The 17968-nt window shown below is 60.0% G+C and overlaps 2 protein-coding genes across 4 annotated transcripts; both read left to right on the top strand.

The window, feature by feature from the left end:
* Positions 1–608: 608 nt before the first annotated feature.
* On the top strand, positions 609–9801 carry TWF2 (twinfilin actin binding protein 2). 3 transcript variants are annotated; one of them, XM_027523063.1, is made up of 9 exons: positions 609–771; positions 4003–4080; positions 6485–6663; positions 7066–7161; positions 7381–7485; positions 7623–7748; positions 8386–8536; positions 8680–8801; positions 9206–9801. In XM_027523063.1, exons 1-9 carry the CDS (start codon positions 747–749, stop codon positions 9371–9373), a joined length of 1050 nt encoding a protein of 349 aa, XP_027378864.1. In that variant the 5' UTR covers positions 609–746; the 3' UTR covers positions 9374–9801. The 3 variants fall into 3 exon arrangements, with proteins under 3 accessions (XP_027378864.1, XP_027378866.1, XP_027378865.1); XM_027523064.1 differs by lacking the exon at positions 609–771 and adding an exon at positions 4427–4560 and having other exon boundaries at positions 3893–4080; positions 6490–6663; XM_027523065.1 differs by lacking the exons at positions 609–771; positions 7066–7161; positions 7381–7485; ... (2 more) ...; positions 8680–8801; positions 9206–9801 and having other exon boundaries at positions 809–4080; positions 6490–6577.
* A 95-nt stretch (positions 9802–9896) lies between these two features.
* On the top strand, positions 9897–16309 carry TLR9 (toll like receptor 9). Its single transcript, XM_027523062.1, is given in 2 exon segments — positions 9897–13077; positions 13080–16309. Coding segments are annotated over 2 exon segments (3252 nt in total). The 5' UTR covers positions 9897–13011; the 3' UTR covers positions 16266–16309.
* Positions 16310–17968: the final 1659 nt, after the last annotated feature.

The raw sequence follows: 17968 nt of genomic DNA, 5'->3' as shown, positions 1-17968 counted from the left end.
ACCAAACTCGGACCCTCTTTGCACATGCAATTTCCTCTTCTCGGAAAACTTTTCCCTTGCTCTACCAGGCTTTCCTCCATGTCTCCACTCAAATTTCACCTCCTCCTGAGGGTCCCTTGCTCTCTGCACAGGGTGCTCACTGCCACAGACTCCGTTCATTTGCTGACTGCCCAGTAGAAGGTCTGTCTGGGCTCCCACTGCTAGGGCAGGGCCGGCGGGTCGAGCCGCCTCGAGGAGCGCAGACCCCACAGGAGGTGCTCAAGAAACGTCTCAGAGGAAAGGGATGCCACTCAAACACACGCCTCCACCCCCTTCAAGGCCACAAATTGGGGTAAGCGCGGATCCCTCATCTGCAAACCCACCTGGCTGGGACTCACGGGCACGCCCCAGCGCCAGGCCACTCGGTTCCGGGTGCACAGACACACACGCTCAGCTATACGCTGGACCTGTTTTCGGTCACAGACGGCACGCGCAAGCGCGCGTGCAATCCGATCGATTCCCAGTCTTAGGCGCACCCGGAACCAAGCGCCCACTATGCGCACGCGCGGCCCGGAGTCCCCGCCCCTCGCCCGTCAGGGGCGGGGCGCTCTGGAGGCGGGTCCTGCGGCACCGCCCGGGAAGCTGCGCGAGTCTGGGCGGCCGCCACCACATCCTCCTCCTTCCTCTCCTTCGAGTGCAAGCGAGCCAAGCCGGGCCGGGGCCAAGCCGAGGGCTCCGAGGGCGCGGGCGGAGCGGGTCACGGAGTCATGGCGCATCAGACCGGCATCCACGGTGAGGACGGATGGCGAACAGTCAGGGGGCCGAGGGTCTCTGCTCGCGGCTGCAGCCCCTCCCTGGCTGTCGGGCCCCTCTTTCCTCTCCCGGCATCAGCCTGGGGAAGCTTCCTGTTTTCTTTTGCAGCCGCGAGTCGCCTGGGGTGGTCATTTCTTGGTGGAATGCGGACTTACTGTGCATAGTTGAGGGTGGGTGTACGTGCAGGCGCGCAGCTGGGGTGGAAGCGTCTGTGTTCCCATCTGGGGGTGGATGTGCCTGTGTGTGCCCATCTATTAGCACGCAGGGTGGGTGTACCCGGATGTTCACATCTGAGGGAGTCTGCACGCATGTGCACTAGTCTTGTGGGTACAGCCCTATGTATGCACATCTGGATCTGACTGCTTGTGTACATCGAGCGCACCTGCACTAATGGCTGATTGGACACTGTCGGCTGGAATCATCTTCAGACGATGACGGAATCACCATGATCAGTGTTTCGTGACTGTGTGCACATATCTGGGGGTGTCTGTGTGCGTGTGCACAATCTGGGTGCCTTTCAGTGTTCATTCGATTCAATGCATGCACAGTATGGCTCCTATTGGCTGTGTCTGTGTGAGGAGGGGGTCCTGACCTTTTGGCTCCTCCCCAGACCCTCACAAACTAGGCTGGCAAAACCTTGGGACAGGTGTTTTCTGTCAGTCTGACCTTGACCTCTGATCTCCCTGCCATTTTCCACTCTGATCTCCTGAGTCTGCCCTAGTCAGGGTTGGAAGGTCCCAGCTCCAGGCTGGAGGCAAGGAAGAAGGTTCTGACCTAGAGATTCCAGGCCAGGTCCTCCACCCCAGAGCCCAGAGCATCCTCCTCCTCCCGCAAGGGTCCGATTCCTCCTTCCACAGGACAGGGAAGAAGCAGTGGCCAGGAGCCAGGTGTCCTGACCCTATCTGGACCTCAGTGTCCCCCTGTGTCACTGGCCTGGGAGGGCTGCCTGGCCTGTGGGAAAGGCCCAGGTTGCTTGCCCAGAAGCCCGGTGGTTTGGCCCTCAGCCATTCCTCCCACCACACCAGGATCCCCTGCCCGGGGCCATCACCATCGACCAACCTGACCACCTGGATCTCTGCTTGCGGTTGTGGCCGCTTGGTGGCTGGCCCTGACCGGGTTTCCCTGGCCACGCCCCATAGGACCAGAAAAAGCAGGAGCCTGGGTCTGGGCCAGGGCTCTCCAAGAAGAGCTGGAGGGGCGGCTTCATGACTCAGCCCCACGGAAGGGAACAACCCCTCACCAGACCTGCCCCTTCCTTCCCCTTTGTCTGATCATTGCTGCTGCCTCAAACTGGGAGGGGATTAGAGGTTAGGGCTCCACTGCCCTAACATGGGCACATGCTGGGCTGACTGGTCCTGTGGCCTGGGCCCTCCTTCACTCCTTCATTTCCCTTTACTGAGATCAGCCTGCCTAGGGAAATCTGGCAGCCCTCCTTCCGCCTGGGAGCAGCCCACCCCTTCCCATTTCTGGCCTGGGGAGGTGGCAGGAGAGATCACCGTGGATGCCTGGGTGCCAGTCCCTATCCACTGCCTCACAGCAGGCAGGAGAGGTCTGTAACCTGAGGCTGACTGGGAGAGGGTGGGAGGCAAGGCAGCAGGAGTGCGGGTGGGGGGCATGAATCTTTGATGATAGAGGCTCAGGTGTCCCAGGCCTGGCCTCTGGATTATTGATGGTGGCTGAGGAGACATGGAGGGCGGTGTGTCTTCCGCTACTGGGGTGTCACTTTGTCCTGGTAACACTAGAAGGGGTGTGTCAGCCTCTCCCTTGGGGAAGGTCTGAGCAGGTAATAGCCTGCCCTGCTGTCATCGCAGTAATAAAAATGAATAATTGTTATTAGGACAGGCTCTAATGCTGTGGGAGGTATTAACTCCATCTTACAGAGAAGTTTGAGGTTCAGTGAGGTCAGAGGTCATATACATCTGGTGGAACCTCAGGCCTGGAGTCCACTGAGGGGCAGATCTGTCCTGGCTCAGTGGGGCTATGTCTCCATACCATGCTGCTGTCAACCCCAAGGGCCTGCCCGGCTTAGCTGCAGTTCCACCCACCCTGTGGCTTTGGAAGGTGGGACACAGTGCCGCCCTGTGAATCATGCGCATGGTCACCCTGCATGATGGGCACCTGAGGACATGACCAGAGTTTGTTTTCCTAAAGGCCCCCCCGCACCCACCCTCGAGCTGCCAGTCGGGCCCTATAAATATTCTCTGACCTCAACCCTCCAGCTGTGTTCCCACACAATTCTCCTGACCCCTGGGCAGCCCCAAGGTCATGCTGGCCTGGCCCTGTGCAGCCCTCTGGAGACCCAAGTAGGTCCTTCCCAATTTGGACCTTTGCTCCCCCATCTGAACCACCAGTGAATCTGAGATTTCCACATTTCCCTAGCTCTGACCATGATCCTCTCCTCTGCAGCTGTGTTCCTGGTCATTGGCTGTCACTTTTTGGCTCTGTGGCTCAGGGACCACAATCAGGGTCTGTTTTGGAGAGTCCCTGAGAGTCACTCCTCTTCCTGGCTGCCTGGGGGTGGAGGTTTATCGCCCCCTGGCAGGACTGAGCCAGGGCTGGCCTGGCTCTTCAGGGCCTCCCAGCATGAGGCAGCCTGGCTGGGGGATGGGGCTGGGCATGTGTGTGTGTGTGTGTGTGTATGCGTGTGTGCGCAGCAGTGTGTACCTCTGTGTTTCTGTGTACAGCCACTTGCCTGCACACATTTGTTAGCCATGCTCTGCATTTGCCTGTGTCTGAATTTATTAGCAACCTGGGGACTGTATCCATGTGTGTGTGTGTGTGTATGTGTGAATAAACATAGTGGTCAATGCATGTTGGGGGCTCCTGTAATTTTGTCTGTGGATATGAGGATGCTGGGTGTGTCCCAGGCTAGCCCTGTGCTGGGCCTTCTTGGGGTGCAGGGAACAGGTGGGAGTTGTTCATTCTGGCTGGCTTGGCCTATCCCATTCCCGGGTGGGCTGTCTCCTCTCCATGTGCCCTGTCAACAGAGCCATCCCAGCCAGCAGGCTGCCTGCCTGCCACCTCTGCTGGCTAAATTTGGGAGCTTGCGTTCAGCAGCCGTGTCAGGTTCCCAGTCACATGGGGGACCGTATATAATCTGGCTCCCAGCTCCGCCACCAGACCCCCAGGACAGAGCAAGCCCCGAGTGTGTCCCTGCCCACGCTGTTCCCTGTGCCTGCTCAGCGCCCACCATGTTTCTTGTTCTTGTAGCCACCGAAGAGCTGAAGGAGTTCTTTGCCAAGGCGAGGGCTGGCTCTGTGCGACTCATCAAAGTTGTCATTGAGGACGGTGAGTGCTTCCTGTGAGCAAGAGGACAGACTGGTGGCTGGACCCTACTGCTCCTCTGGGAGGTGGGGAGAATGTTGTCCTTCAGCCCCTCAGTATCCCATCTGGAAATGAGAGGTGCCTTGTAGGAGAGCCTTGGTGGTGGGCATGGTCCTTACGCCTGTTACACAGGAGCTGGGGACATAGCAAGGAGAGCCCTGCCCAGGGGTCCTGCCGAGCCTTTCCAGAGGCTCTGTAGTCATCTGCTGGCCTAGTCAGGGGGCGGGGCAGGGCAGGGTCGCAGGGGATGAGTAAGGCCAGGCACTGCCCTCGGTGTCTAGTGCTGTTTGCCTCCCTGGGTGGTCGACAGGCCTGGCCTCACTTGACTGCTGACTGGGGAAGATGCCTAAGGAGAAGCCGGAGCCCTATTCAGGGGGACTGCCCTCGCTGTGGGGAGAAGGAACTTGTGTCGGTCTCTTTGAGAGCAGGACCAAGGAATTCCAGGTTTGGCTGGGCCATGACTTGAACCTGGGGCACCTGAGGCTTCCATAAGGGGTGGTGCTAGAGGTTTAGGGCTTAGAGTGTGAGTGAGCTTGAGCTGAGGCCTAAAGTGGGGAGGGAATTTGGGGAGGCAGAGGATTAGACTGAGGCTTGGGGAGCTCTGGGTAGGTAAGTCCTGGGGTACAGGGCTGTCCCTGGAGGTGAGGAGTACAGACTCTAGAACTGGGAATGGGCTCCGCCATCTGTGGGATTTTCCAGGCAAGAGTACTGCAGTGGGGCGCCATCGCCTTCTCCGGGGAGTGGGCCAGGCCCCCACAAATCCTTCCAGCCCTTCTTGATAGCCATGCAGTAGTGGGCCCTTCTGGGTGCCTCCTGAATGGGCTTGGTGCCCAGCTGACTGTTCACATGCTGAATTGGGTCAAAGCTGGGTCTGCCCAGACCGAGAATTCACCCAGGCTTTAGAGCTAGAGCTCTGCTGGATGGTGTCCAGGGTCCCCAAATTCAGATGCCCTCAGAGGCCGGGTCGGGGATATGGGGGTAGGTCAGTCCCCTGCACCCCTCCAAAGAGATGAACTCATGGACCCCAGACCTCAGCCTTCCCTGTCACCTCCCAGACAGAACATCCCTGAGACATTGAGCAGGAGGAGTCTCTCAGTGGGCCCTTATCTGCACTCTGCTGTTGGGCATCTGGGAGCCCCAGAGGATCCAGGCCTCCTGCCGACAGCCTATCTGAGTGTGGCTTGATCTTCCTGATTTTTCTAGAAGAGCCAGGAATTCCACTTGTTACATCAGACTTTCCAGTTTGAAAAATGTTGGCAACAAATTAAACAATTTTGGCAGTGCTGTTGCCCAGCCGCCGCCCGCCCCGCCCGCCCCCGCCTTCCCCAGCCTTGGTCAGCCCGTGACTGCTGGTTTTCAGCCTTGGTCAGCCCGTGACTGCTGGTTTTCAGCCTTGATCAGCCTGTGACTGCTGGTTTTCAGCCTTGATCTATCTGAGTTCTGGGAGGATAGGTGAAGAGGCCAAGGCCAGAGGGAGGTGGATGGGCTGGCAGGCCCGGCCTGTAGGCGCTCTTGGATACCCAGCCCTTTGCCCCCATCAGGGGGGCTTGGTGCTCAGGTGCTGGTACCCTCAGGCCAGGTGGTAGTTGTCCACTTACCCCAGTTCTTCCTCCAGCCTGGGCCTGTGCATACATGGGCTGGTGTTTGGTGCCACACCAAGACGCCTGGTGGGGGTTGGTGGGTCAAGTGTGTGTCCATTCAGCCACTTTGCGCCAGCCAGGAAGGCGGCAGGACTGGTCAGCCCTGGGTATTAAGAGGTTGGCTGCTTTTGATTGGTTACTTTTGGGGAAGGGGACTACAGCTGGTGGAGGGCAGCAGGGTACCTGTTTCTGCAGTGTCTGGTGGGAGCCCCTGTCTCCCTCTTTCCCACAAGCCTTTTTGCCTGCAGGGGCCTGAGGCTGTGACAGTACTTCAAACAGCATTCTGTTTGAGTTCATTCTGAGAATAGTGTGCTGGGGGGTCTGCTGGAGCCCCAGGCTGAGGGAGGAGGGGGCCGGAGGCACAGTGGGGCCGTCCACTGGGTATATTCCAGTGGGGTGAGGGGTGTGGGTATCTGTAAGAGGCTGCGTTGTTGGTGGCTGTGGGTACACAGCTGCGTGTCTTGGTGTGGTTGTCTGTATTGGGTCATCTGTTGGCATGTTCTCGAGGCCACATGTGCGTTGTGTGTGTGTGTAGAGGGAGCAGCCTCGGGCTGGCAGCTCTGCGCCCTCAATCATTCATTCACTCACACACTGATTGAGTCACAGGCTTCAGGGGAAGGCAGGGAGGGTGGTCAGTGGGTCTGAGTCACCTCCAGAGGCCAAGGCCCACAGTGAGAGGTGGCTGTGGGACATGGCTACTCCTTGGCTCACCTGGCCTCTGCCCCCAGAACAGCTCGTGCTGGGCGCCTTTCGGGAGCTGGTGGGCTGCTGGGACCAGGACTATGACGGGGCCGTTCTGCCGCTGCTGGATGCCCAACAGCCTTGCTACCTGCTCTACCGCCTGGACTCGCAGAATGCCCAGGGCTTCGAGTGGCTCTTCCTCGCCTGGTCACCTGATAATTCCCCCGTGAGTCGTCGGAACTCCTGCCCAGCCGAGGGATCGGAGGAGGAGGGGAAGCTGGGTCTGATCAAGATAACGTGGCGCTGCCCTGGGGAGTCTAAAGCGGGAGATATCAGATCCTGCTCTAGGGAGTATGAATGAGGGAGGGACAAGGTCCTGCACTTGGAGCCTGGCATCTCAGAGCTTCCCCGCCCTGTCAGCCTGGCTCTGAGAGGCAAAGGTTGCGCTGGGTGAGGGTTCCCTCTGCTGTCCAGACCACCCTACTGCAGCCTCGCCTTCGTGCTGCGCCCTCTGCTGGGTGAGTGGGCACAATGAGGGGACTTGGTCCCCACCCAGAGGCTCATGCCTGCTCCTGGACAGGCAGCCCTGCCTGGAGAGAAGTCTCATGGCTTGGCCCCTGCCCTTCAGGTGCGGCTGAAGATGCTATATGCAGCCACACGGGCCACAGTGAAGAAGGAGTTTGGAGGCGGCCACATCAAGGATGAGCTGTTCGGGACTGTGAAGGTAGCCGCACCCTACACCCTACCACCCCAGACCAGGACCCCACCAGACTAGGGTCACGGGCCCACAGAAGGTGGGATGCTATGCAGGGTTACAGAGCAAGTGGGTGCCAGGGGATGAGTAGGGAGGGCTGGGAGAGTCCTAGGTCTGCAAGCTGGGGTGCTCAGTGGGCTTCTGCCAGCCCATCCTAAGGTGCTCACTTACGCTGCATCCACTGGCCAGGATGACCTCTCCTTTGCCGGGTACCAGAAGCACCTGTCGTCCTGTGCAGCGCCTGCCCCACTGACCTCGGCTGAAAGAGAACTCCAGCAGATCCGTATTAACGAGGTGGGCACGCTGGGCAGAAGTCCCAGCCCAAGGCCTCCAGGTCAAGTCAGGCCCCACTGGCTGAGCCTGCACTCCCCATGTGGCTACCCCCTGGTGTGGGCAGGTGAGGGCCTCACTCACTGTTCACCTGTCCCCAGGTGAAGACAGAGATCAGCGTGGAGAGCAAACACCAGACCTTGCAGGGCCTGGCCTTCCCCCTGCAGCCGCAGGCCCAACGGGCACTTCAGCAGCTCAGACAGAAGACGATCAACTACATCCAGCTGGTAGGTGCTGGTTCCCTGCCCCAGGCGCACACTTGGGGTCCACTGTACCCCACCTGCTCCTGCCCCCACGCATGAGCTCGCTTCAGCTTACCCTTGTACCCATGGGAACAGGCTGCCCCCATGCCTGCCTGCCTCCTGCAGTTGCCGTGTGTAGTGACTACAGTCTGTTCCCGCAGGGGCGCCTGCCACACTGCCCCTCATTCCACCCTCCATGCTGCGTGCACACGTCACCCTTGGCTCCCCCCTCAGCCCTGAACCCCTTCCTGTCCCAGACTCCCTCTGTAGCCCCACTGATCACCCGCCTTTCCCCAGCCAGTGCCTCAGTGGTCCAGCCTTCCCCCTTTCAGAGTGGCTCTTCCATCATGAGGATGGGCTGGCCCAGGGATGCTGCCTCCCTGAGGTCAAGGCCTTTGCCCCTGACCTGTCCATCGTCCTTGGTGGGACTTCCTTCTCTAGCAGAGTGTTCAAAGGGTCAGAGTTCGGCCTGGGCTCAGGAGTGGCCTCTTCAGAGTCGGGGAGGGGAGCCCTGGGAGAGGAGCTGACAGCGGCTTCCCACCTTGGGGAATTCTTGTCAGGGAGGGTGGGCCTGGGCCCTCGCCCGCACGGTGCCCTCACATCTCCTGCTGCCCCTCGGCAGAAGCTGGACCTGGAGCGGGAGACTATCGAGCTGGTGCACACAGAGCCCACGGACGTGGCCCAGCTGCCGTCCCGAGTGCCCCGAGACGCCGCCCGCTACCACTTCTTCCTCTACAAGCACACCCACGAGGGTGACCCCCTGGAGTCTGTGGGTGAGTGGCCATGGCGGGGCTCCCACTGCTCAAGTGGCTGGGCAGGAGCCATGATGGCCCACGGCTGGGCGGGCCGCCTGCAGGGACTGTGGGGGTGGCAGGAGTGCCAGGCCCGCCTCAGCTCACCTCCCCATCCCCCGCAGTGTTCATCTACTCCATGCCCGGCTACAAGTGCAGCATCAAGGAGCGCATGCTCTACTCCAGCTGCAAGAGCCGCCTCCTCGACTCCGTGGAGCAGGACTTCCAGCTGGAGATCGCCAAGAAGGTGGGTGCTGTTCCCTCGGGCCCTGTCACCACCCCTTATGTTGGATGTCAGGGTCCTGAGACAATGGCAGAGCAGGGGGCATTGCTGCCCTGTTGGATGGAGGGGGAGACTGAGACCCAAGGGGTCTTGTGTGTCGCTGATGGCCTGGACAAGCCCCAGCTGTGACACCCGTGTCTCTCCTTTCCCTGAGTTTGGAAGGCAGGTGGAAGGTGACAAGGCCTTCCACCAGCAGGCCCCCAGCTCTGTGCTCCTGGGGGTGGCATTTCATGTGGGCATCTGGGAGGACACCCTAGGGCTGGAGAGCAAGAGATCCAAGGGGTGCTCCAGGAGTGGGGGTGACTGAGGGTGGTGTGTGTCAGGGCCCTGCACCCTCGGAGTGACCAACCATGCCTTGCCCTGCACAGATCGAGATTGGTGATGGGGCGGAGCTGACGGCTGACTTCCTCTACGACGAGGTGCACCCCAAGCAGCACCTCGCCAAACGGGCCTTCGCCAAGCCCAGGGGCCCCGAGGGCAAGCGGGGCCACAAGCGCCTCATCCGTGGCCCCGGTGAGAATGGGGATGACAGCTAGGTGGTGGAACCTGAGCCCTGCTGGCGTGTGGAACTGTGGGGCTGCCCCCACCCCACCCCCACGGCCACCTCCCTCCTTGCAGCCGGGCTCTGGGGTGGGGGTTGCCTCCTATGGGTAGGAGGACTGGTAACTGAACATCCTTGCAGCTTCCGAGGGCCCCTGGGGTGCTGTGACCCTCCCCCACTGCTGTCCCTGTCTATCATCCCTGTGCCCAGGGCATCTGGGGACCCTGCTCGGCTGGTTCAACGGGCTGCGTGGGGGGACTGGCGTGAACCAAGCCCCCAGGGGAACTAAGATTAGGGCCCCAGCATGGCCCAGAACCCTTTGGCCACAAGGGGTGAGGTCATTTGGGGCTGGGGCAGGGGGTCACCGCAGGACGAGATGGTTGAATGCTGTATTTTTTAAAGAATAAAATATTTTTAAATCAACAGCTGAGTTTGGCCCTGAGGGACCACCTCAGGCCCTGGGTATGGGGAGGCCCTGGGCATAGACCTATCCCTCCCCACCACACACACACACACACACAATGCAGAAGGGGCCTGTGGGCCTGCTGGGTGGAGCCCCAGCCCGCCTGGCTGCAGATATGTGGAAGAGCTGTGTCCGTGTGTACATGTGCAGGCTTCGCTGTCAGCTCATTGGCCCCCTCTTGAGTACCTTGGGTACCTCTCTTGTCCCAAATCGCCTAGGTTTCTGGTCCCAGGGACTCTGGGGGAATCTCCCTTGGACTTGGGATTCAGCAGCAGCCAGAACTTCATTTTCTGCCTCTGAGAAGTGTGTAGAATACCCCTGCTATCCCAGATGGGAAGAGTACGGGGTTGGGGATGGATGGGGCCGATGATGGATTCACTGCTGGATGGGCACCATCCTTTTTCTGGAAAGTGCCTCTTGGGCTGGGACTCAGGGCAGTGTCCCATCCCTGGGGCCTTTCTCTGCCTCTACTGAAGTGCTTAGAATTGTAGGGAGTGGAGCTGGAACCCAAGCCAGGACCCATAGAAGGCAGACTCATCTTTCCCACTTCAAACACTGGTTCTCAAGTGGGCAGGAAGACAACACCATCATTCCCATGCTGTCAAACTCCCTGGGCCTGTGCCCAGCTGGGTGCCTGGCAGCTTGGAGCCTGCCTGCCATGACATCCACCCAGAGATGGGCACAGAGAAGCAGGGGTAGCAGATGTCCAGCCCTGCCCCGTCCTGCCAGAAACGCTATTTATTTGTTCATTCATTCCCTCATTCACTTAGCCATCACTCAGAAACACTCTATGCTGCCCAGAGCTGACTGTGGAGACCCATGAATTCAGCAAGTGTTGAGCACCTACAGACAACTTTAACAACCTTATGGCTTTTGCCTTTATGATCCCCTGAACTCTTTCTCTTCCCTGAAACACTCTTTCATTTTACCCAAATCTGTATATCCAGAATTGCAATTTCTAACACTTCAAATAAACTCTTTATTTGCAAACAAAACAAAAATGTTAACAAATTAGGTAAAAGAGCTCAGGAGTACTCCACCTGGGGTAGGGGCTTTATAAGAAGATCAGAGAAGGCCTCATTGAAAGGGTAATGTGTGACGAGAGATGTCAGGTGGGTGAGGGAGGGGGCCGTGTGAGTATCTGGAAAAAGAGCTTCAAGACACAGGGAACGGTATGTTCAAAGGCCCTGGGGCAGGAGAATTACATGCATGTGTTCGAGCCGCAGCCAGGAGGCCAGTGTGGCTGGAGACTGGGCAGGGAGCAAGGGGCAGGCAGATACCATAGGACCCTGCTGGCTATGTGTGGACTGTGGCTCTGACCCCAGAAAGGGCCATGGAGGGGTCTGAGCAGAGAAGGGACCTAATGTGACTTAGGGGCCTAATAAGAACAAACTGTGGACCTTGAGAGCAGAAGCAGGGCGGTCCTGAGGAGGTAACAACTGCACTGGTCTAGGCAGGAGGAGATGGCAGCTCAGCCCAGACTGGTGGATGTGAAAGTGGGGGCAGGGGGGAAAATGGGCAGATTCTGAACATGGAGCCAGCAGGACTTGCTGAGGGTCCCGGGGCAACCTGCGGCTTGGGGCCTGAGTGATCTGTTGGCAGTCATCTGGGTCAGAAGGATTGTGGGGGGAGCCTCAGGGGAGGATGAGCCAGGAGGTCTCAGCTGATCCAGTGGTGGGGTTTGTGCTCTGATGGTGCTCTGGGGATGCAGAGGAGGGCCTGCTCCTGGAGGAAGCTGCCGCTGTGGCAGGGGCAGATGACCCTGGGCAAGGCCAGTGCTGCCCCCTGCCCCATACGCCAGGCCTGGCATGACACACAGAGCTCTGGGACTGGTACCCCAGGGCAGGGAAGGACAGTGAAGGAGCTGCCAGCCTGAGACTGCTGCCTGGGGGGGCAGGGGCTGAGAAGGCTGAGGCATACCCCACCAGGTCTGACACTGCTCCTAATTCCAATCTTTTGCCAACCTTAGACTGAGCTTTGGGCCTTCACCTCTCCCCAGACTTCCCAGAGGACAGGTGTGAGGCCCACGTGGGATGTGACAGATGGTTCAGACAGACTGGGGTGGGGGGCGGGGAGTAGAAAGAGGAAGGGGTGGCGGAGCGATCTGCCACCTGACTATGCAAATGGCCTCTCTGACTCATTATGTCCCCTACACCCCGCCCCTGCCATGAGCATAGGGAGGAAGGGGGCTGCTAGGTTATTACAAAATTCTCACTTCCTCTGATCTCTGAGCCGGCGGCACGGGAAGTGGGCGCCAAGCATCCTTCCCTGCAGCTGCCTCCCAACCTGCCCGCCAGACCCTCTGGAGAAGCCGCATTCCCTGTCATGGTAGGATAGCAGCCCTCGGCCCCCGGGGAAGAGGACAAGGTGGGGAGGAAGTGATGGAGAGAAACACGGGCTTGGGAGCTACAGACAAGGGTGGGTGAAAGGCACAGTCACCCAGGTGGCTCTGGGGAAATGCACTGAGCCCTGAAGTCATGAGCCATGAGACCCAAACTCTGCTTGGGTGAGGAGGCTGGGGCTAAGGGATGCTCTCAGTGGTGGTGCTGGGCTCACTGGTGGTGCTGGGCTCACTGGTGGTGGTGCTGGGCTCACTGGTGGTGGTGGTGCTGGGCTCACTGGTGGTGGTGGTGCTGGGCTGCAAGCCAAGGGGACGCCAGGGCTATGCCCTGTCTGCCCTTTGCTGCCCAACCTTCCCTCCAATTCGTTCTGACCCACAGCAGTTTGAGTGCCTGGGCTGGCTAAGGTGGGCAGAGCATGAAAGAGCTAGGCAGTGGCCATCCTGGCCAAGGCCCTGGGCAGTGGCCAGCTTGAACCCCAGCAGGAGACCTTCACTCCCACCTCTTGGCCAAACGGAGCAGGAGTGGTTGGGGGGAGCCTGACAGACAGCAGAGGGAGGTTTTCAGGGGTGCTGCAGGGAAGGGAAGATGCCTCTTTGCTTGGGAGAGACGAGAAGTGACCTTCTCGTCTCTCCCAAGAGAAGGAATGGAAGGGGGAAGCGAGGATGAGCCTGGGGGGCCTGTTGACCACCAACCTGGCTCTCCTGTTCAGCTAGGGTTTGGTTTCGAGTGAAAGCCTCCATCACGAGTCTAGATTGCAGGTCTCAGGATGAGCTCTGATTCCTTTCTCTGAGTCAAAGGCTGGGTCTCAGATCTGAGTCCAAGTTCCCCATGGGCCTTGGAGATGTGATGGGCACTGGAGAGAGAAACAGGAACCTCCCTGGAGGGCTGGGAGAGACGGAGAGACAGAGGTGGAAGCCCTTCTGGGGAACCCCCAGGGAGGTGAGGCAGAGGAGGTGGAGCTGGGGCCGTGTTCTGACCCGGCGCCCACCTTGCAGGGCCCCTACTGTGCCCCGCACCCCCTTTCTCTCCTGGTGCAGGCGGCGGCACTGGCAGCGGCCCTGGCCGAGGGCACCCTGCCTGCCTTCCTGCCCTGTGAGCTCCAGCCCCATGGTCAGGTGGACTGCAACTGGCTGTTCCTGAAGTCTGTGCCGCACTTTTCGGCTGGAGCCCCCCGGGCCAATGTCACCAGCCTCTCCTTAATCTCCAACCGCATCCACCACTTGCATGACTCTGACTTCGTCCACCTGTCCAACCTGCGGGTCCTCAACCTCAAGTGGAACTGCCCGCCGGCCGGCCTCAGCCCCATGCACTTCCCCTGCCGTATGACCATCGAGCCCAACACCTTCCTGGCTGTGCCCACCCTGGAGGAGCTGAACCTGAGCTACAACGGCATCACGACCGTGCCTGCCCTGCCCAGTTCCCTCGTGTCCCTGTCGCTGAGCCACACCAGCATCCTGGTGCTAGGCCCCACCCACTTCACCGGCCTGCACGCCCTGCGCTTTCTGTACATGGACGGCAACTGCTACTACATGAACCCCTGCCCGCGGGCCCTGGAGGTGGCCCCAGGCGCCCTCCTCGGCCTGGGCAACCTCACGCACCTGTCGCTCAAGTACAACAACCTCACGGAGGTGCCCCGCCGCCTGCCCCCCAGCCTGGACACCCTGCTGCTGTCCTACAACCACATTGTCACCCTGGCACCCGAGGACCTGGCCAACCTGACTGCCCTGCGCGTGCTTGACGTGGGTGGGAACTGCCGCCGCTGCGACCATGCCCGCAACCCCTGCAGGGAGTGCCCAAAGAACTTCCCCAAGCTGCACCCTGACACCTTCAGTCACCTGAGCCGCCTCGAAGGCCTGGTGTTGAAGGACAGTTCTCTCTACAAACTAGAGAAAGATTGGTTCCGCGGCCTGGGCAGGCTCCAAGTGCTCGACCTGAGTGAGAACTTCCTCTATGACTACATCACCAAGACCACCATCTTCAACGACCTGACCCAGCTGCGCAGACTCAACCTGTCCTTCAATTACCACAAGAAGGTGTCCTTCGCCCACCTGCACCTGGCGTCCTCCTTTGGGAGTCTGGTGTCCCTGGAGAAGCTGGACATGCACGGCATCTTCTTCCGCTCCCTCACCAACATCACGCTCCAGCCGCTGACCCGGCTGCCCAAGCTCCAGAGTCTGCGTCTGCAGCTGAACTTCATCAACCAGGCCCAGCTCAGCATCTTTGGGGCCTTCCCGAGCCTGCTCTTCGTGGACCTGTCGGACAACCGCATCAGCGGAGCCGCGACGCCAGCGGCCGCCCTGGGGGAGGTGGACAGCAGGGTGGAAGTCTGGCGATTGCCCAGGGGCCTCGCTCCAGGCCCGCTGGACGCCGTCAGCTCAAAGGACTTCATGCCAAGCTGCAACCTCAACTTCACCTTGGACCTGTCACGGAACAACCTGGTGACAATCCAGCAAGAGATGTTTACCCGCCTCTCCCGCCTCCAGTGCCTGCGCCTGAGCCACAACAGCATCTCACAGGCGGTTAATGGCTCCCAGTTCGTGCCGCTGACCAGCCTGCGAGTGCTCGACCTGTCCCACAACAAGCTGGACCTGTACCATGGGCGCTCATTCACGGAGCTGCCACAGCTGGAGGCACTGGACCTCAGCTACAACAGCCAGCCCTTCAGCATGCAGGGCGTGGGCCACAACCTCAGCTTCGTGGCCCAGCTGCCCTCCCTGCGCTACCTCAGCCTTGCGCACAATGGCATCCACAGCCGCGTGTCACAGAAGCTCAGCAGCGCCTCGTTGCGCGCCCTGGACTTCAGCGGCAACTCCCTGAGCCAGATGTGGGCGGAGGGAGACCTCTATCTCTGCTTTTTCAAAGGCTTGAGGAACCTGGTCCAGCTGGACCTGTCCGAGAACCATCTGCACACCCTCCTGCCTCGTCACCTGGACAACCTGCCCAAGAGCCTGCGGCAGCTGCGTCTCCGGGACAATAACCTGGCCTTCTTCAACTGGAGCAGCCTGACCGTCCTGCCCCGGCTGGAAGCCCTGGATCTGGCAGGAAACCAGCTGAAGGCCCTGAGCAACGGCAGCCTGCCGCCTGGCATCCGGCTCCAGAAGCTGGACGTGAGCAGCAACAGCATCGGCTTCGTGATCCCCGGCTTCTTCGTCCGCGCGACTCGGCTGATAGAGCTTAACCTCAGCGCCAATGCCCTGAAGACAGTGGATCCCTCCTGGTTCGGTTCCTTAGCAGGGACCCTGAAAATCCTAGACGTGAGCGCCAACCCGCTCCACTGCGCCTGCGGGGCGGCCTTTGTGGACTTCCTGCTGGAGAGACAGGAGGCCGTGCCCGGGCTGTCCAGGCGCGTCACATGTGGCAGTCCGGGCCAGCTCCAGGGCCGCAGCATCTTCACACAGGACCTGCGTCTCTGCCTGGATGAGACCCTCTCCTTGGACTGCTTTGGCCTCTCGCTGCTAATGGTGGCGCTGGGCCTGGCAGTGCCCATGCTGCACCACCTCTGTGGCTGGGACCTCTGGTACTGCTTCCACCTGTGTCTGGCCCATTTGCCCCGACGGCGGCGGCAGCGGGGCGAGGACACCCTGCTCTATGATGCCTTCGTGGTCTTCGACAAGGTGCAGAGTGCAGTGGCTGATTGGGTGTACAACGAGCTCCGCGTGCAGCTGGAGGAGCGCCGGGGGCGCCGGGCGCTCCGCCTCTGCCTGGAGGAGCGAGACTGGCTCCCTGGTAAGACGCTCTTCGAGAACCTGTGGGCCTCGGTCTACAGCAGCCGCAAGACCATGTTCGTGCTGGACCACACGGACCGGGTCAGCGGCCTCCTGCGCGCCAGCTTCCTGCTGGCCCAGCAGCGCCTGTTGGAGGACCGCAAGGACGTCGTAGTGCTGGTGATCCTGCGCCCCGCCGCCTATCGGTCCCGCTACGTGCGGCTGCGCCAGCGCCTCTGCCGCCAGAGCGTCCTCCTCTGGCCCCACCAGCCCAGTGGCCAGGGTAGTTTCTGGGCCAACCTGGGCATAGCCCTGACCAGGGACAACCGTCACTTCTATAACCGGAACTTCTGCCGGGGCCCCACGACAGCCGAATAGCACAGAGTGACTGCCCAGCACTCCTTTAACCCCACACCCCCACTTCCCACCCCCCCCCCGCCCGACTCCCCACAACGCTCCCCCCCCCCCCCCGCCCCCACCGTTTTGCCTCTCTGCCTGGGATGCCCCAACTTGCCTCCCTTTGCAATCCCACCGCTCTGTCTGGCCCCCTGGCATAGAGCAGGCACACAAATAAATGCTGCTGGAGGGCCAACAGCTAACCCTGAGCTCACTGAAGGTGCTATTGGGAGGGAAAAGGGGAGAATTCACTGGGCCTAAAACAAAGGCGGGGAGCAAGAGGTGATTGGCGGTAATCGCCCTGGAGAAAAGGGGAGGGCCCACAGGGCTTAGGCTGGCAGGGTTACGGGGGAAGCTGCTAAGAGCAGTGGTGTTCACTGTCATGTTTTTCAGACAGTGAGGTCTTGGTCCTTCCCAGAGAAGAGACTGGGTCTCCTGACCCTTTCAACTCCTCCCTCAATTCGCAGTCCTACTGAGCTTGGCATTCCTCTGTAACTGTCCTCAGGATCTATCTCCCTCACCAGCAGGGCCTAGGGTACCTCAAGGGCAGGCAGGGAATCTGCAGGCCTGCTTCATTTCTAACTGGCACCAGATTCCTAAGAGGTGGTAACCCTGCAGAATGTTCATTCCTAAAGCGATCGGGAAGATGTGCAGCAAGCTCAGCAGGGGTGATTGCGCCTTCTGGTGGCCATGTTTATGCTGCACTGGGGAGGCTGGTCCAGGCTGGGGAGAGGAAGGCCTGTGGGTGAATCCTGGCAGCAGTGGGCTGAGAGCCAGGGAAGAGTCTAAAGTGAGCTCACAACCCATCCCTGTTTCCGCCTTGAGCACATGCTGAGTCTGTCTGTTTGGCATCAAAGGGACACCTCGGTGAGCTGTCACCTGGCTACAAAGGAGGGGCCTCCCTTTCCTGCTCCTGCCTCTCATAGCTGATTGTACGTAGGTGGGAGTTGCAGCCACGATGGAGTATGTGTGTGTGTTTCTAGTTTTGGTGCTAGATTTCTGTGTAGACTTTGGGATACTGCTGGGAGCCTCGATGCCCAGTGTTTGGAGAGAGCCTGTTCAGTGTCTCCACAAGTGTGTGAGGAGTGATGGGTCCTGTTAGGCCCAGGGTCCTTGAGCTACTTTGCTCAGGCTGGCTGTCTCCCATCCCCACAATTAAAGCTGCCCTTTGAGGAGCAGAGGAGACACGTGCAGCCTCTTGGTTGGAGCTGGCGTCTGGGGCACTGGGAGAGAGGACCCAGCTGAGCTGGCCATGCGCCCAGTTTGGGGCAGCTCAGGGCTCAGGACCTCTGGGCTGGAAGGTTGGCACTCAGGCAGACTTGGCTAATCTTGCAGCTTGGTTGTGGGGATCCCTGGTAGGGACAGGAGACTGCTTTTCCCCCTCCCTCCAGGCTATAGCTGGGAGAGAAGTCTAGGCCACCTTCTCCTTTCTGACCTGGGTTCAGGGGCTCCTGCTGGAGGCTGGCATCCCATATTCTCTGCCTGCCTAAAAGAAAGACAGAGGAGGGTCTCTGACCCACGTATCTGTAGCCGCACGAGGGCCCTGATCCAGTCCAGTTTCTGGAGGAGTAGGCTAGCACGGCCCCATGCACGTCCTTAACCCATGCTTGGGGAGAAAATAAAACAAGAACTGTCATTCCCCTAGGCTGGAGTCTTGTGGGTAGGGGAGAGGGGACTGCTGAGTG

Source organism: Bos indicus x Bos taurus, chromosome 22, assembly GCF_003369695.1.
Source record: "Bos indicus x Bos taurus breed Angus x Brahman F1 hybrid chromosome 22, Bos_hybrid_MaternalHap_v2.0, whole genome shotgun sequence".
Lineage (NCBI taxonomy): Eukaryota > Metazoa > Chordata > Mammalia > Artiodactyla > Bovidae > Bos > Bos indicus x Bos taurus.
Note: the sequence above shows the minus strand (reverse complement) of the source record. Positions and strands in the feature narration are given on the sequence as shown.

Coding starts and splice junctions, on each gene's coding strand:
- TWF2 (XM_027523063.1), top strand. CDS start 747: ATGGCGCATCAGACCGGCATCCACG. Junction 7,162..7,380: donor AGCTGTTCGGGACTGTGAAG/GTAGCCGCACCC, acceptor TCCACTGGCCAG/GATGACCTCTCCTTTGCCGG. Junction 8,537..8,679: donor TGACCCCCTGGAGTCTGTGG/GTGAGTGGCCAT, acceptor CATCCCCCGCAG/TGTTCATCTACTCCATGCCC.